Source organism: Typopeltis vanoorti, chromosome 4, assembly GCF_054136105.1.
Source record: "Typopeltis vanoorti isolate ZY-2024b chromosome 4, IOZ_Tvanoo_1.0, whole genome shotgun sequence".
Lineage (NCBI taxonomy): Eukaryota > Metazoa > Arthropoda > Arachnida > Uropygi > Thelyphonidae > Typopeltis > Typopeltis vanoorti.
This window is the reverse complement of record NC_143552.1, coordinates 153,167,119-153,180,972: the sequence shown is the minus strand read 5'-3', so window position 1 is coordinate 153,180,972 and position 13,854 is coordinate 153,167,119. Positions and strand designations below refer to the sequence as shown.

Below are 13,854 nucleotides of genomic sequence, written 5' to 3'. Positions count from 1 at the left end.
CAGAATCTGAGTCCTCATACAACAAATTGTTCTCTGTACCATCCAGTGCATTACTAATTCCACACTTCTTAAATGATTTAACCACTGTCTCAGTTTTCACAGTATCCCATGAAGCTTTGACCCACTTGCAAAATGCTAGGCTTCTTCCTGATGGCGTAACCTCAAAATCTGAAGACTGCATTCAGCTGTTCCACTTCTCCTTCATAAATCCCTTAAATGGTTTATTAATACAGACATCTAAAGGTTGAAGCTGACTAGTTAGACCTCCCGGAATTACAGCTGAGTTTTCAATTCCTTGAGTTTATTTGTAACATCGTCTGTTCTGTGAGAACGAAACTGATCCCATACTAGCATGGCAGGCTTCTTCAACAGTCCACCAGGGGCGCCTAGACCAAATTTTATCTATACATAACTTCATTCCTCCTCCATCCATCCAGCCTTTTGCATGAACATGTACAAACACTCCTTTAAGCAGTTTTTCTTTGGATAGCGTCTTCCTTTTAAAAATCAATAGTGGTGGCAATTTTGTCCCATCAGCACAGCAGGATAAAACAACCATGTAGTGAGTTTTTTGTGCCCCGAAGTTTTAATAGTAACAGTTTTAGTGCCCTTGGAATCTACAGTTTTGTTTGAGGACACATCAAAAGTCAGCAGAACCTCGTCCATGTTTCCTATTTGCACTAGTTCAAAATTTTCTCGTTTCCTTGCGTTAATGACGAATCAATGAAATTCAATCATTTTTTCTTCATATTCAGCTGGCATCTTTTGTGATATTTTTGTTTTAGTCTGCATATTGAACACCATGATGTTGATCCAGAAAAGTTGGCGATCCCTCTGTTAGTGGCTATTGCTTTTGCTTGATGAATAATCATTTTTGTAGACACTGAAAGTCCAGCTTTTCTGTGGTCTAAAATCCAAATATTCAGTTCTGCCTCAAGTTCTGGCCATTTTGCAGTTCCACTTCGTAGGTTATGTTTCTGTGAGTTGCTTTTTTTTAAATCCTCTTCTTGATTCCGCCAAATTCTTATCATTTTCTCAGTTGGGGGTGATCCGAAATGCCTCTCTGCAGCCCTGTTTCCATGTTCTTTAGCATACGCAATCACACGTAGCTTGTATGCAATATTGTAACAATGCTGACATTTTTCAGCTATAATTTTCCAAGAAATTTAGAGAAAACTTAACGGCAGAAATTTATTACCGTTCACAACTGCGACAATAATTGGAAAGTTTAAATGAACAGGACACAGCTGTGATCGTCGATGACAGCGCATGCACATCCACTGAACTCTACGTCAGTGTTTCTCAAAGTGTGGTACACGTACCCCCCGGGGGTACTTGAAAGGTCTTCAGGGGGTCCGTGGCAATTTTTGGCTATGCATCATTAGCGCATAGAATAAAATTCAGTGCAATTAGAGACAACTGGGATAAAAACGGCACTAACTAATGAATCGCATGTCCCCTCCCACAGAAAATGCTGTATAACTCGAGCAAAACCATATGTTGCCGGTGCAACATTTGTTTGAGTGAACTTGTTAAAACAAAGAAATATATAGTGAATGTGTTTCAGATATTATATAATATAGTATAATATAAGGAATTCGGTTGAAGAGAATTAGCATTTCAACTCAACTGTCAGCTCGTCTTTGTCATTTAGTAGCACGATCTTTTGTTAATACCGCACCAATCATATGAAGCGGATGTCTGAAGTTTGAGAAACATTTCTCTACATAACTGGAATGCTCTCTCACACACACACCGCAAGGAAGCAATAAAGAAATCACGTAACTCAGAACAGAGAAAAGTTCCAGAAATGAAAATAATAAAAAACTGAGTATCAGTGTATAAGACACACCCTGTTTTTCAGACCTATTTTCAAAGAAAAAAGTGCATCTTATATGCTGGCAAATTCGGTAAATTTTAGTATTTTTCACTGGATTTGAAAATTACCTGCTTGTTATTTAAAGTCATGATAATAAAGTATGAAACAGTAAATACATTTAAACTGTATGTTCAGTGTTTTCTAGTTCATTCCATAAACGTTTAAATCATCCAGTTAGATGTGATATATGCTAGAAAATTATAAATTTCTAGTATTTCTGATACAAATTTCAAAAATTGTATCAGATATTACCAACGATATAATACTGCTAAGATTTCATGAGTTTTTATCTCTTAATGGAGACTTAAGGATACCATTATCTCATTTGAAACTGATAGTGTCCTTTGGTTGGAAAGACTGAGTTTGGGATCCTGTCTATGATGTGAATAACCTTTACAGTAGTATAATAAATTTAGTTTAATCCTTTATCCAAGTGTGAGCAAACAAAGTTTGCTCCTGAAAATATCTTCAGGACTGAGGAGAGGTAGTGCAACACCAGGCAACTCGGAGCAAAGGTGGACCAAGCTATCATCGTTCCTATCTCAGTATCTCCCATAATGCAAAACACATCTCCTTGCAGATATGTATAATGCTATGCATTAAGGGAAGGGCCACTACCCAGAGCGGTTTCGACCTTTATTGAGGTCCCGTCGGTGGGAGCCAGGTCCAGAGGTGGAGATACCAAGGCAGAAGCAATGGAGAGGTCATCTTTACCTATAGGAGTTGCCAAAAGGTGTGCCACCTTATTATTAAATTACTCTGGATTTAGAGAAAGATGTTGAAAGTTTATTTTGCACTTGGTTAGACTATAATAAATTTAGTTTAATCCTTTATCCAAGTGTGAGCAAACAAAGGTGCAAACTTTGCATCGACATTCATATTGTGCACGCACAGCACAATATGACTGTCAGTGTGTGTATAGATATTAACAATCGTATGAAGCTCTGTAGCTAAGTAAGTAATATGAAAAATTTTTATAAAGGCTTTAAACTGAAGATGAATTAGCCATTCTTATATGGAGATTACAGAGATTTGACTCTTAGAAACTAATTTTCATCCTGCAAAACAGATAGAAAGCATGTACCAGTTGTTCATACTGTTATATGTATAACACTATGAACAACATCCATACTGTTATATGTATAACACCATACCTCTACCTAGTAACAGATAAAAATAGTTACAGAAAAAATTAAAGATAAATAATGGCATTAAAGGTTGTATTTGTGAAGATAAATACACTCGCATTTGGACACATTGATACAAACTTAATACCACCTTTGAACAAAATTAAAGTATTTATTCAACTCCTGCAAAGTTTGCTGACTTACCCAAAATATAGTGAATTCATCATCATGAAATTTCTCCTCCAAATTAATCTATCTGTCAAGACTACAACATTATCAAATCTTATATTTCTATCTTCTCAGGCACTTTTTGCTGTATCAATCCACCTATATCTTGGTCTTCCTCTGGGTCTTTTTCCTGCCAGCCTGGCAAAGAATACTTGTTTTGCTAATCTTTTCTCTCCCATTCTGTTTAAGTGACCATGCCATCTCAGATTAGCTCTGTTAACAGATGCCTGAATGCTAACAATGGCAAGTTCTTTAATAATATCCTCATTTTTAATATGATACTGCCATCTGTTCACTCCACTAATCTTTCTCAGTACTTTCTATCTGTGATCTCCTGTCTTTGATGAAGTGTTTTATTTCTAACCCTGAACACAGATGCATAAGTCAAAATTATTTCGAACACCATCATGTATAGAGTAAATTTAAATTAGTCAAATGAATAAATTTAAATCTAATTTATTCATCTGACTCTCTTGCATACCAGCTTTACCAATTCTGTTGTCTGTTTCCATATTTGTCATCTTCACCAAAAATTGTGTTTAAATAGTTGAAATGGAATGGTGAGCCTATAGAACATTGTTCTATAGGTTCACCATTCAGGATGCAATTGATGTTTTCAGTGTTTCTGCCTATTTTCATTGTCTTTGTCTCTCTCTTTATTACTAATTTTCATATAAAATTTATTATAATAGATATTCAGTTTAGTTAGGGAATCTTGAAGACTTGTATTGGATTTATTGCAAACATCATCTGCATAAAGTAAAGAGCTAAGATTAACATTGCCAGTTTTGATATCAGATTTAATACCACTTCATAATTTGATTCATATAGACAATGAGTAACAGTGGAAATAATGTGCCCCTATATCACACACCTGAATTTAATATCATACCATCTTCCTGTACTAACTGCCTTCAGTTCTAACTGCCTACTTATAGCTTAAAAAGAAACTATGTATTGCTTGATTATAATTTCCCATTTAACTAGTGTTTTGACTTTCCTCTTGGCACCTTGTCATATGCCTTTTCCAGATCTATGAAACTTAAATATAATTCCTTGTTATATTCCCAAGATTTCTCAATTATTAAATTGAGAAATCTTGGGAATATAACAATCACTTTATTGTCTTAAAATAAAGTGAAAATCTGAATCCAGCTTGTTCTTCAACAAGCTTCCCTTCCACAATTTTTCTCAGCTGTTTCTCAAGTATACTTGCATAAATCTTACCAGGAACACTCAGTAGTGAAACACCTCTGTAAATCTCATTGTTTTATTTCTCTTTAAAATAGATGGGTACTATGAGAGCTCTATTCCAGTCATCTTGAATTTGACTTTCTGACCAAGCCTTATGAAATATGCAGTGCAGCCACTGTAAAACTTTTAGACCTCCATATTTGAGCATTTCTAGTTGAATTTCATCTCTTCCAACTGCCTTTCCACATTTTAGGTTTTTGATTACTTTTTCTACTTCAAGTATTCATATGTATTCCTGTTGGGAGTTTTCTACCACCATACTGACACTGCTCATTTCATTTAGCAATCTTCCAAAGTAATTACTCCAGACATCTAGAATATCTTTATCTTCAGTTTTCATGTCACCTTTATTATCTGTGATTCCTTTTACATTACTCTTTCCTTTATTTCTAAGCTTTCTCAATAGCCTCCAGAATACTTTGCTACCTCCTGATAATTGTTTTCAAGATGTTGCAAAGTGCTGTGCTTTGTTACATTTTTTTCTGTATTCTCTAGGAGCACATATGCTGACTTGCTTGCTAGGAATTTTCAATCTGCTTTCTTCTTTTCCATGACTGCCTCCAACTTCTTAAGTCCACCATGGAGTTTTCATTTTTCTATCCTTATAGGTAAACTCACCACATGTCTCGCTGGCTGAATCAATGTTTTCTTCAGGGTTTGCCACTGAATCTCTAAGTTCAGTTTTTGTTTTCAAACTCGTTTTTCTCCTCAATGATGTTTGTGTATTTGAGTCTACAGTTCACCTCTGAAAGCTTCTCAACTTGAATTTGTTTTAAAACTTTCTTACACACTCTTCTTTGCAGTATGAAATTCAATTTTATCCTGTTCAAAACTAAATAGGAATCATTTCTTATTTCAAATCCTCTATGTACTCTTGTATCCTGACCTAGTGGGAAAATATCACTGTCATCAATAACATACGGTAATCAATGAGATTTTTCTTATTTCTTGCATCTTTTTTCCATGTGAATTTGTGCGCATTTTTATGTTGAAACATGGTGTTAGTAATAACTAGTCCATATCCTGAACTGAAATTCAACAGGTACTTACCATTATCATTAACTTTGGTCTTTTCTGCAAATTTTCTCAAAACATTTCTGTATACTTGGTGGCATTCGTTTTCTACTCTGCTGTTTAGATCTCCAACAAGGACCGCTTTTTGCATTTTCTTTATGTCAGCTGCTTGTTCTAATGACTCGAATCACTTCTTCCTTCAGAAAACCATCTGTGAGACCATAGGCACAAATAAGTTTCATTGTCCATTTCCTCGTTTTGAAGCTTGTCCACAACTCTACTTGAAACTGCCTTGCAATCAAGAAGTTTTTTTTTAAATAATGAAACCTGTGGTGAGATAATTAAAAGAAACACACGTATTAACCACAGTGAAAATTATTTACTTGTAAATATTTCATCCTAAGTATTTTAGGACATCATCAGTACAGTAGTTTAAACAATAATAGGAATAACATACAGTTAGAGCGCATGATTACAATAGAATCTCATTAAATGTGTGTAACGTGTTACAGAAGTAAAAAAAAAAAAAAAAAAACTGATAATTATTTTACACAATTTTGTATGACAATTTCCCATACTTTAGGAATAGTAAGAACGTCGTTGCAGTTTAAATTTGGTCTGTGTAGTAGGGCTTCAGAACTTTCTTTATATAAACGTTCATGTTTATATAAAGATCTATGTAAAAGTTTAAACTTTTCCCAATGGATCCTATGGCTTGGATTTTCAATTCTGTGTTGAGAGAGGCCAGATTTTTGCGGTTTAAAAAGACGAATGTGGTCTTGATGTTTCGAAATGCATTTCTGAACAGACCTACCCGTCTGTCCAAAGTAAGGCAATTTGCATGAGCATGGAATCTCATAAATGCCAGGCAATGTCAAAGGTGAGAGTTTGTCCTTAGGAGAAGGTAACAAGTTGTAAATTTGGTTGATAGGTTTGTAAGTAGTGGCAAAATTGTATTTCTTCATAATTTTAGAAAGACGTTCGGATATGCCTTTGATGTAAGGTATGGGAATCCTATGAACTTCTTCTTGTCTGGTTTGATTTGTGGGAAAGTGACTGATGATTTTTTGAGTTGTTTTAGGATTATATCCGTTTAGGATGGCTGTATTTTTGATTACTTCTAATTCTTGGTTTAGAGATTCTTCAGAGGAGCAGAATTTGTGTGCTCTAGAAACTAGTGATTTAATAATGCCAGATTTCTGAGATGGATGATGAGCGGAAGAATTGTGAATGTAGCAACCTGAGAATGTAGGCTTGCGAAAGACAATCTTTTGCAAGCCTACAACAATCTACAAAAACGAAAATCTTTTTGGATTTACACATTCAAAGAAAAGAAGATGGTTCCATCGCTATGTCTGTCTTTCACAAGCCTACATTCTCAGGTCGCTACATTCACAATTCACAACCTGGCTCTGCAGGAAACTTCCGCTCGCAATTCCTCTCTGACGCACGTGTTTTACTTCAGGCCTTCACTTCTTAATCCGATTATCTTATTCTCTTCATGACACAAATATTTATACATAGTTTTAACTTCTAGAAACTTCACAATGAATAACTATATCATATTGTAAGAGAATATTACTTAAATTACAATCGTTGTTGGTAGTTTATAATCAGGCGCATATTTTCTGATATACAAATATTAGCTCTGGGAATGTTGTTGCTTGTTAAATCTGAATGAAAAATTCATGGATTAAATTTTCTTTCATTCAGAATTTAACACAGTGAACTCAATGTTGCATTCACCAGGTTGATAGCTTTTAACAAAATGGGCACTCGTTAACTGAACAACCTCTTCTGCATCTGTAACCCTCACCATCTGGATTTATAAGTTATTCTTTGATATTCATTCTTTCTTTTATTTGCAGCATATCGATAGAATTCTTGTGGGTTGTCTTTGGTACTCGGAGCCAGTTTCTTTTCATACTCCGACTTTGCTTTCCGTACAACAATAGTGACTATTCTAACCTGCTGCTTATAACGTTCATAATAGGCATCATCCTTATGTAAATGGTATTCCTTCCACATCGTCCTTTTCTTATGAATCTCTTGCTTAATAAGATTACACATCAATTTGACTTCTACTCTATTTATTCTTCGAACTCTTGGGACACATTCTGATGCGCAGCATTTAAGTATTGTTTAAATGCTTCCCATGCACTGTCGATATTCTTTCCATCATCAACTGAAACACCCTCTGACACTATAATCAAATCTAACACTCTTTGCCCTCAAGTTCCTTCTGTCACATGCTGCTTGAGGAAGTTGTCCCACAACAGCTCAATAAATAAAATGATTTGTTTCTAATTTACATATAATGATATGTAAATTAGAAGTGCGTTGCTACCAGTATAGTTTCTAAGCTAATGTGATATAAGAAGCTTCATGCAACATTTGCACAGCAGTTCTCCAATCAAGTTGTCTAGATTTAAGTCAGTAGTTCCCAAAGTGTGAAAGTGTGTGCTACAGATCCCTGGGGAGCCGTGGCTTCCTCACAGGGGTGCCGCGATTACAAAATTTTCATAATTTTATTTCCATTTTCAATTCAATGTGATAGGACATGACATCTAGTGGACCTGGTGCCAATCAGTAACTCACTTAGTAATAACTGTTTGCAGACGCCTCTACAAATGGTTACCAGATGGCGCTCTACAATAATTAAGTTTCTTAAACTTTCTCGGTACTTTGCGTTCGTATATAAATAGCTGTCGGTTTCGCGCAGTCTTAGTATTGAGTTAGTTTTTGAAGATTGTATCAGCTGAATATTGTTGTGATTTAGTCAAGTGAAGTTTTTGAAGTATTTCTTCTCGTATGTATTTTTAAAAATGGATCGGTTTTTACTAAATAGTAATAAATGTTGTGAGAGAGAAAATAAAGAGGGCACACCGTCAAATAGTGGCAAGAGTGTGAAGAAGCGAAAATATGATGACAGTTATTTGGACTTAGTTTTACATCGACAGAAGTCAATGGTGAAGGGAGGCTGCAGTGTGTACTGTGTATGACAGTTTGGGCACCAGAGTGCCTGCTACCAAGTAAGTTGAAACGCCATTTAGAAACCAATCGTCCCAGCATGGTTAGTACATCTTGTGACTACTTTACCAGAAAGTTAAAGGAGTTCAACAAAAAAGGTAGTTTTTATAAGCAGGGGTCAATACTAAACAATGCTTTGCTAGCATCTTACAAGGTGGCACATAGAATTGCAAAATATAAGAAACCTCATTCCATCGCAAAGATCTCATTCTACTGGCTGCTGTAGATATGGTGACCATTATGATCAGTGAGTCTGCTGGGCAGCTACTTTCAAAAGTGCCTTTGTCCAATAACATCATCATTCGCAGAACACAGCACATAGCGGAGGACATCAATGATCAATTAATTGAAAAAATAAAAGGGAAGGAATTTGGGTTGCAGCTGAATGAGGCCACAGATGATAATAATGATGTTCACTTGATTTGCTATGTACAGATTATAGATAGTAATAATGTTGAAAGTTTATGCATAACATTATACATATATGCAAGGAGATGTGTTTTGTATTATGGGAGATACTGAGGTAGGAGTGATGTTAGCTTGGTCCACCTTTGCTACGAGTTTCCCAGTGTTGTACTACCTTACCCGAGTCCTGAAGATATTTTCAGACGCAAACTTTGTTTGCTCACACTTGGATAAAGGATTAAACTAAATTTATTATTAAGATAGTAATAACATTGTAGAAGACCTTCTCTTTTGTAAAAGTATCACTGCTTGTGCTAAAGCTCAAGACTTGTTCAAGATCCTTGATACTTTTATATCCGAAAATAATTTGAAGTGGACTAAATGCGTTGGTGTCTGTACTGACGATGCTCGTTCTATGTCCGGCTGTTATGGAGGATTGCAGGCACTTATTCGAAGCAAAGCCCCTGATGCACTGTGGACCCATTGCGTTATTAACAGGGAAGCACTTGCATCAAAATATCTGAGTCCTACATTGAACCAGGTCTTAGAATATGTAATGAATGTAGTAAACTTTATAAAAACTCTGCCGTTGAAGGCAAGGTTTTCAAAAAACTATGTGAGGATATGGGATCCGAGCACACGTCTTTGTTGTACTACAGCACTTCGTGATGGTTCTCTCATAGTAATGTTTTGTCTCGTACGTTTGAACTGTGACAAGAAATTTATACTGTATTTTTCTTAGAGGAAGACCACAAGTATATCGAAAATTTTGTGAATGAAGATTTTTTGGTAAAACTAGCACAGGTAAAAATAGCATGCTAGTTTTACAAAAATTCATAAATTCATATATACCAAAATTACAAAAAATTCATTAGAACTTAAAATGTGTGGCAAATTTTAAGAGCATTGGGAAATTTTAAGTATACTTCATTGTTTTGCTTGTTGCCCCTAATGGCCTGTCTAATTCCTTAATATATTTTTTCTTTGCATGCTTATCCTGATTCTTTTTTATTTACCCATATTTCATATTGCTTTGACATAATTTTATATAAAATTTCAGTATATTCTGTTAAGAAAGTGTTTTGAAGGTGATTTTTTAAAAGGGGGGGGGGATTAAATCAGAATTCCATAGATTAAAATGTATTGAACTAAAAGAATGTGAATATTGGAGCAATTCCATGAAAGATAGCAAGTCTATTCACGCATGCATATAATTTGATTGGGTGACTCGTATATAGAGGCTATTGACTTCACATCACTTGCATTAGTATCCCATAATGCAAAGCACATATCCTTAGGGACATGAATGATGCTATGTAAGTTTTAAAAAAAACTATTTCCTACATGAAATTTTAAAGATTTTCCCACTTGGTTATACTATAAATTAAAGATGCCAAGAAATTATATTCTTAGTTTAATTCTTTATCCAAGTGTAAGCAGAGGTCTCATCAGTGGGAGCCAGACCAAGAAGTTATACCAAGGTTGAAGTAATGCAGAAGTCATATTTCTATATAGAAGTAGCCAAAAGATGTCACACCTTATTACTTAAAATACTCTGGATTGGAGATGTTGAAAGTTTTTCTACTTGGTTATACTATAGATCAAGTTTTATTTAAAAAAAATAAACTAAGTTTCTAAACATTGTGATGGTTGTAATGATACTGCCAGGTATCAACAACAATTTTGTTTCACATCTCCATTTAGCTCTCTTCATTCTGATGTTAATAATTATGTATAATACTTTGAAGAGTATTCTATAATTAGTGTTAAAAGTTTTTTTTTTTTTTTTGTTATTCCCACCCACCTGTATTATTTTCATAATATGTGGGAAGGGACTTGTATTATGTATATGGCACATTTTTTTATTTTTTCAGGACTGTGGTATGCTGCTTTCTTCAGAAGCAGAAGGTAGAGGATGTTATCCATTAGATGATCATATTCTTTGTCGTAGTTGCAACGCAAAAAGAGTTCAGGCTCTGACTTCCCGTATGACTACTGAGTTGTAAACATGTTTCTTGCATTCCCTGACTGCTGGTTGTGTGACCTATTTGGTAGTGCTTAATATGCTGCAATAAAGAAACCACTTTATGGCTGAGAAGTATTTCTTGAGACTGCAGTATATACCAATATCTGACTAAATTAAAAAAAAAAAATATGTTGCAGCTATTTTTACTGCGATGTTGTGGTTGGTTTTGAGTGATACTAGTCTAACTTGACATTTCCTGCATTACATAGGAATTCAGTGTATTTTTGCTGCACTTATCAGTTAATGTCTCAATCAAAGATGTTTGGTATGAATTTATATAAAATGTTCTAGTTTTTTATATGTAATATTTTGAACATTTTTCATTGTTTTTAACTTCAATATTGTGAAATTTTTACCAGATTAAAGCATATAGATAGGTTTGAGGTATTTAAAGCACTGTAAATTTTTGTGCAAGCATTTTCAAGGCCAGCTGGCTGTGCCATAATGCATGTTTGAAGCTTTTCATTGCTGAGTGTCGTTTTTAAGTGGATACTACTACATGTATAAATTAGGAGGAGGGGAGAACACTTCAGTTTGTTAATAAAAAGAATCCACCTATATTTATACACTGAAGTGACATTGATTAGGGATAGCTACCTAGTAACATGTTGGACCCCCTCTGGCCCTGATAACAGCTGCCACACAACAAGGCAAGGACTCCACAAGCTTGCGAAAATGTTTCACAGGTATGGTGACCCATACATCCTCCAGATTCATTGCTTAATGGAGTTGGCAGCACCTTATTCTCAGTCTCCCATCAGTGCTCTGAAGTTTGACTCTCGATTCATCATTCCAGGCTGCGCATTGTCAATTTTCAATCATCCAGTTTTGATGTTCTTTACCCCAGGCATGGCATTCAGCCTGGTGCCGTGCCATTAGAAGTAGGACTCTTGTAGGTCGGCAACTCCCAAAGTCTAGATGATAAAGTGAACGTTGCATGGTCCTTGCACTGACTTCTGGCTGGAACCCTCGTTTAGACTAGAGGTAATTTGAGATAATGTCTGCCCCCTATCAGTCTGTGCGATGCAAGTTAGACAGTGAAGCCCATGATCATTCAAGGCTGGTTGCCATCGCAGTTTGTCGGGGTGCATGTTTTTTTGCCAGAATTTTCATACTCCCAACACCCTTCAAACTGTCATATGACAAAATCCATGTTTGTTGACAATTTTGGAGTTCGAGCGACCCATCCATTGGACACCTACTTCAAATGCCCTCTGTCGAATGCATGTAAATCCCATGCCTTTCCCATTATGCTTCTCATGACAAATGCTTGGAGAAGCCAATGCTGACAGTAAGTATAACCACGGTTTCGGTCACACGTGCACACAAATGCAACAGTTGCACAGAATTTGCATAGTGTCTCCTATCCCTAATTCAATGGCACTTCAGTGTATTTCCTAATAGCATTTTTACTTGAATAGTTAACTGTATTTTATATCAGTATTGCATTATATATTGGACTGTTAAAGAAGAACCTAAAAAACATTATTTCTGAACTGTGTAGCTGAAATAACTCAATTGAGGTTGTGCCAAAAGAATTAAGATAGAATTATGAAGGGTTAACTTTTAAATTATAAATGAGAATTTTTATGAATGACCTGGCAAGGAGATTTTATTATGATCGTGTGATATATCATCTACCCATTTAGACTTTTATTCATGTTGCATTTAGATTTTATTACTGAAAATCATGTAACAAATATATTTTCTATTTCTTTTGTAAATTACTTAATTCATGTCTCCAGTTGAAATCATATAAATACTTAAAAATTATTTTGATGTTTGACTTTCATTTAAAAAAGAAAGGGATATATATTTACACACACACTAAAACTTGAAGATGTATGTCAGCCATATAGCCATACAAATAATTAAAGCCTTTTTTTTTTCCTGTAAAATTTTGAAACTTATAATTGTGTTATATAAAATGGCAGAACAGTTATTCAATACAGTTTAACATACAGTTCTATTATATAAATATTGACCACTATTTTTAACAAATGTTATCTGTATTGAACAAAATAGTACACAGTTTATAAGTCAACACAAATAAGTAATATTAAAATTCTGTTTGTTTTTTTAATCTGTCATGTTATTATTGATTAATTTCTTCTCATCATTTTAGCTACCTCTTTATATAACATATATTCCTTATCATTTCATTCCTCCTTTTATTTCAACAGAAAGAATGCAATAATGAGTGCAATAATGTATTGTGTTCATTTTGAACAAATAGTGTAGAATAAATTACTAGTAACTTATTTTTCATAAAAAAGTATAGCACATGAAGTACAAATCATGTATGATTTCCAATAATCTTTGCTCCCAATAACAAACTGGTATATATTTTATAAAATTAGCAGAGATAGGAATGTAAGATTTCAGATTTAATAGCTTTCAGTAAATATCCACATTTATTTATACCCATGGTCACCTGACAAACTATTCATTCTTTTCTTCACCTTTTAATGAAAATCCTCATCCCATGAGTAATTGTATACCCATTTGCATTAGTATCATAAATGGGATATGGACTAAATAATCTGATTATCCTTGCTTCAGAGACCAAACAAATTTTATGTACCTTTCAAGCTTCTTCAGGCCTCTTTTAAGCAGAGTAACACCTCAGTCATCAGCTTTCGTAGATCAATAAGTAACGTTGTCCTTTGGTTGGAAAGATCTGAGTTTGAATTCCATCTAGTAGAAGAATGTTTATATAAGGTGTTTTTTAAAGAGAGTCAGCTTGTTTCATATAGAGGTAGTTGGGATTTCTCTCCCAGAAACTTCATCCTATGAAACATGAAATGGCCAGAAGAACAAATGATTTACATGCATAATAACTGAGTAATGCCTCGGTCATCAGCTTTCATAGATTAATAAGTAATGTTGTC

The 13,854-nt window shown here is 34.7% G+C and overlaps 1 protein-coding gene across 2 annotated transcripts in view; it reads left to right on the top strand.

Annotated features, from left to right (window-relative positions):
• Positions 1-12,736, top strand: part of LOC150107764 (lipoma-preferred partner homolog) — a 219,139-nt gene extending 206,403 nt beyond the window's left edge. For both annotated transcript variants that reach the window (XM_090391523.1, XM_090391524.1), the window contains one exon: positions 10,812-12,736. In XM_090391523.1, coding sequence (XP_090247649.1) covers positions 10,812-10,943 — 132 coding nt within the window. In that variant the 3' untranslated portion in view covers positions 10,944-12,736. The remainder of the gene's footprint in view (positions 1-10,811) is intronic.
• Positions 12,737-13,854: the final 1,118 nt, after the last annotated feature.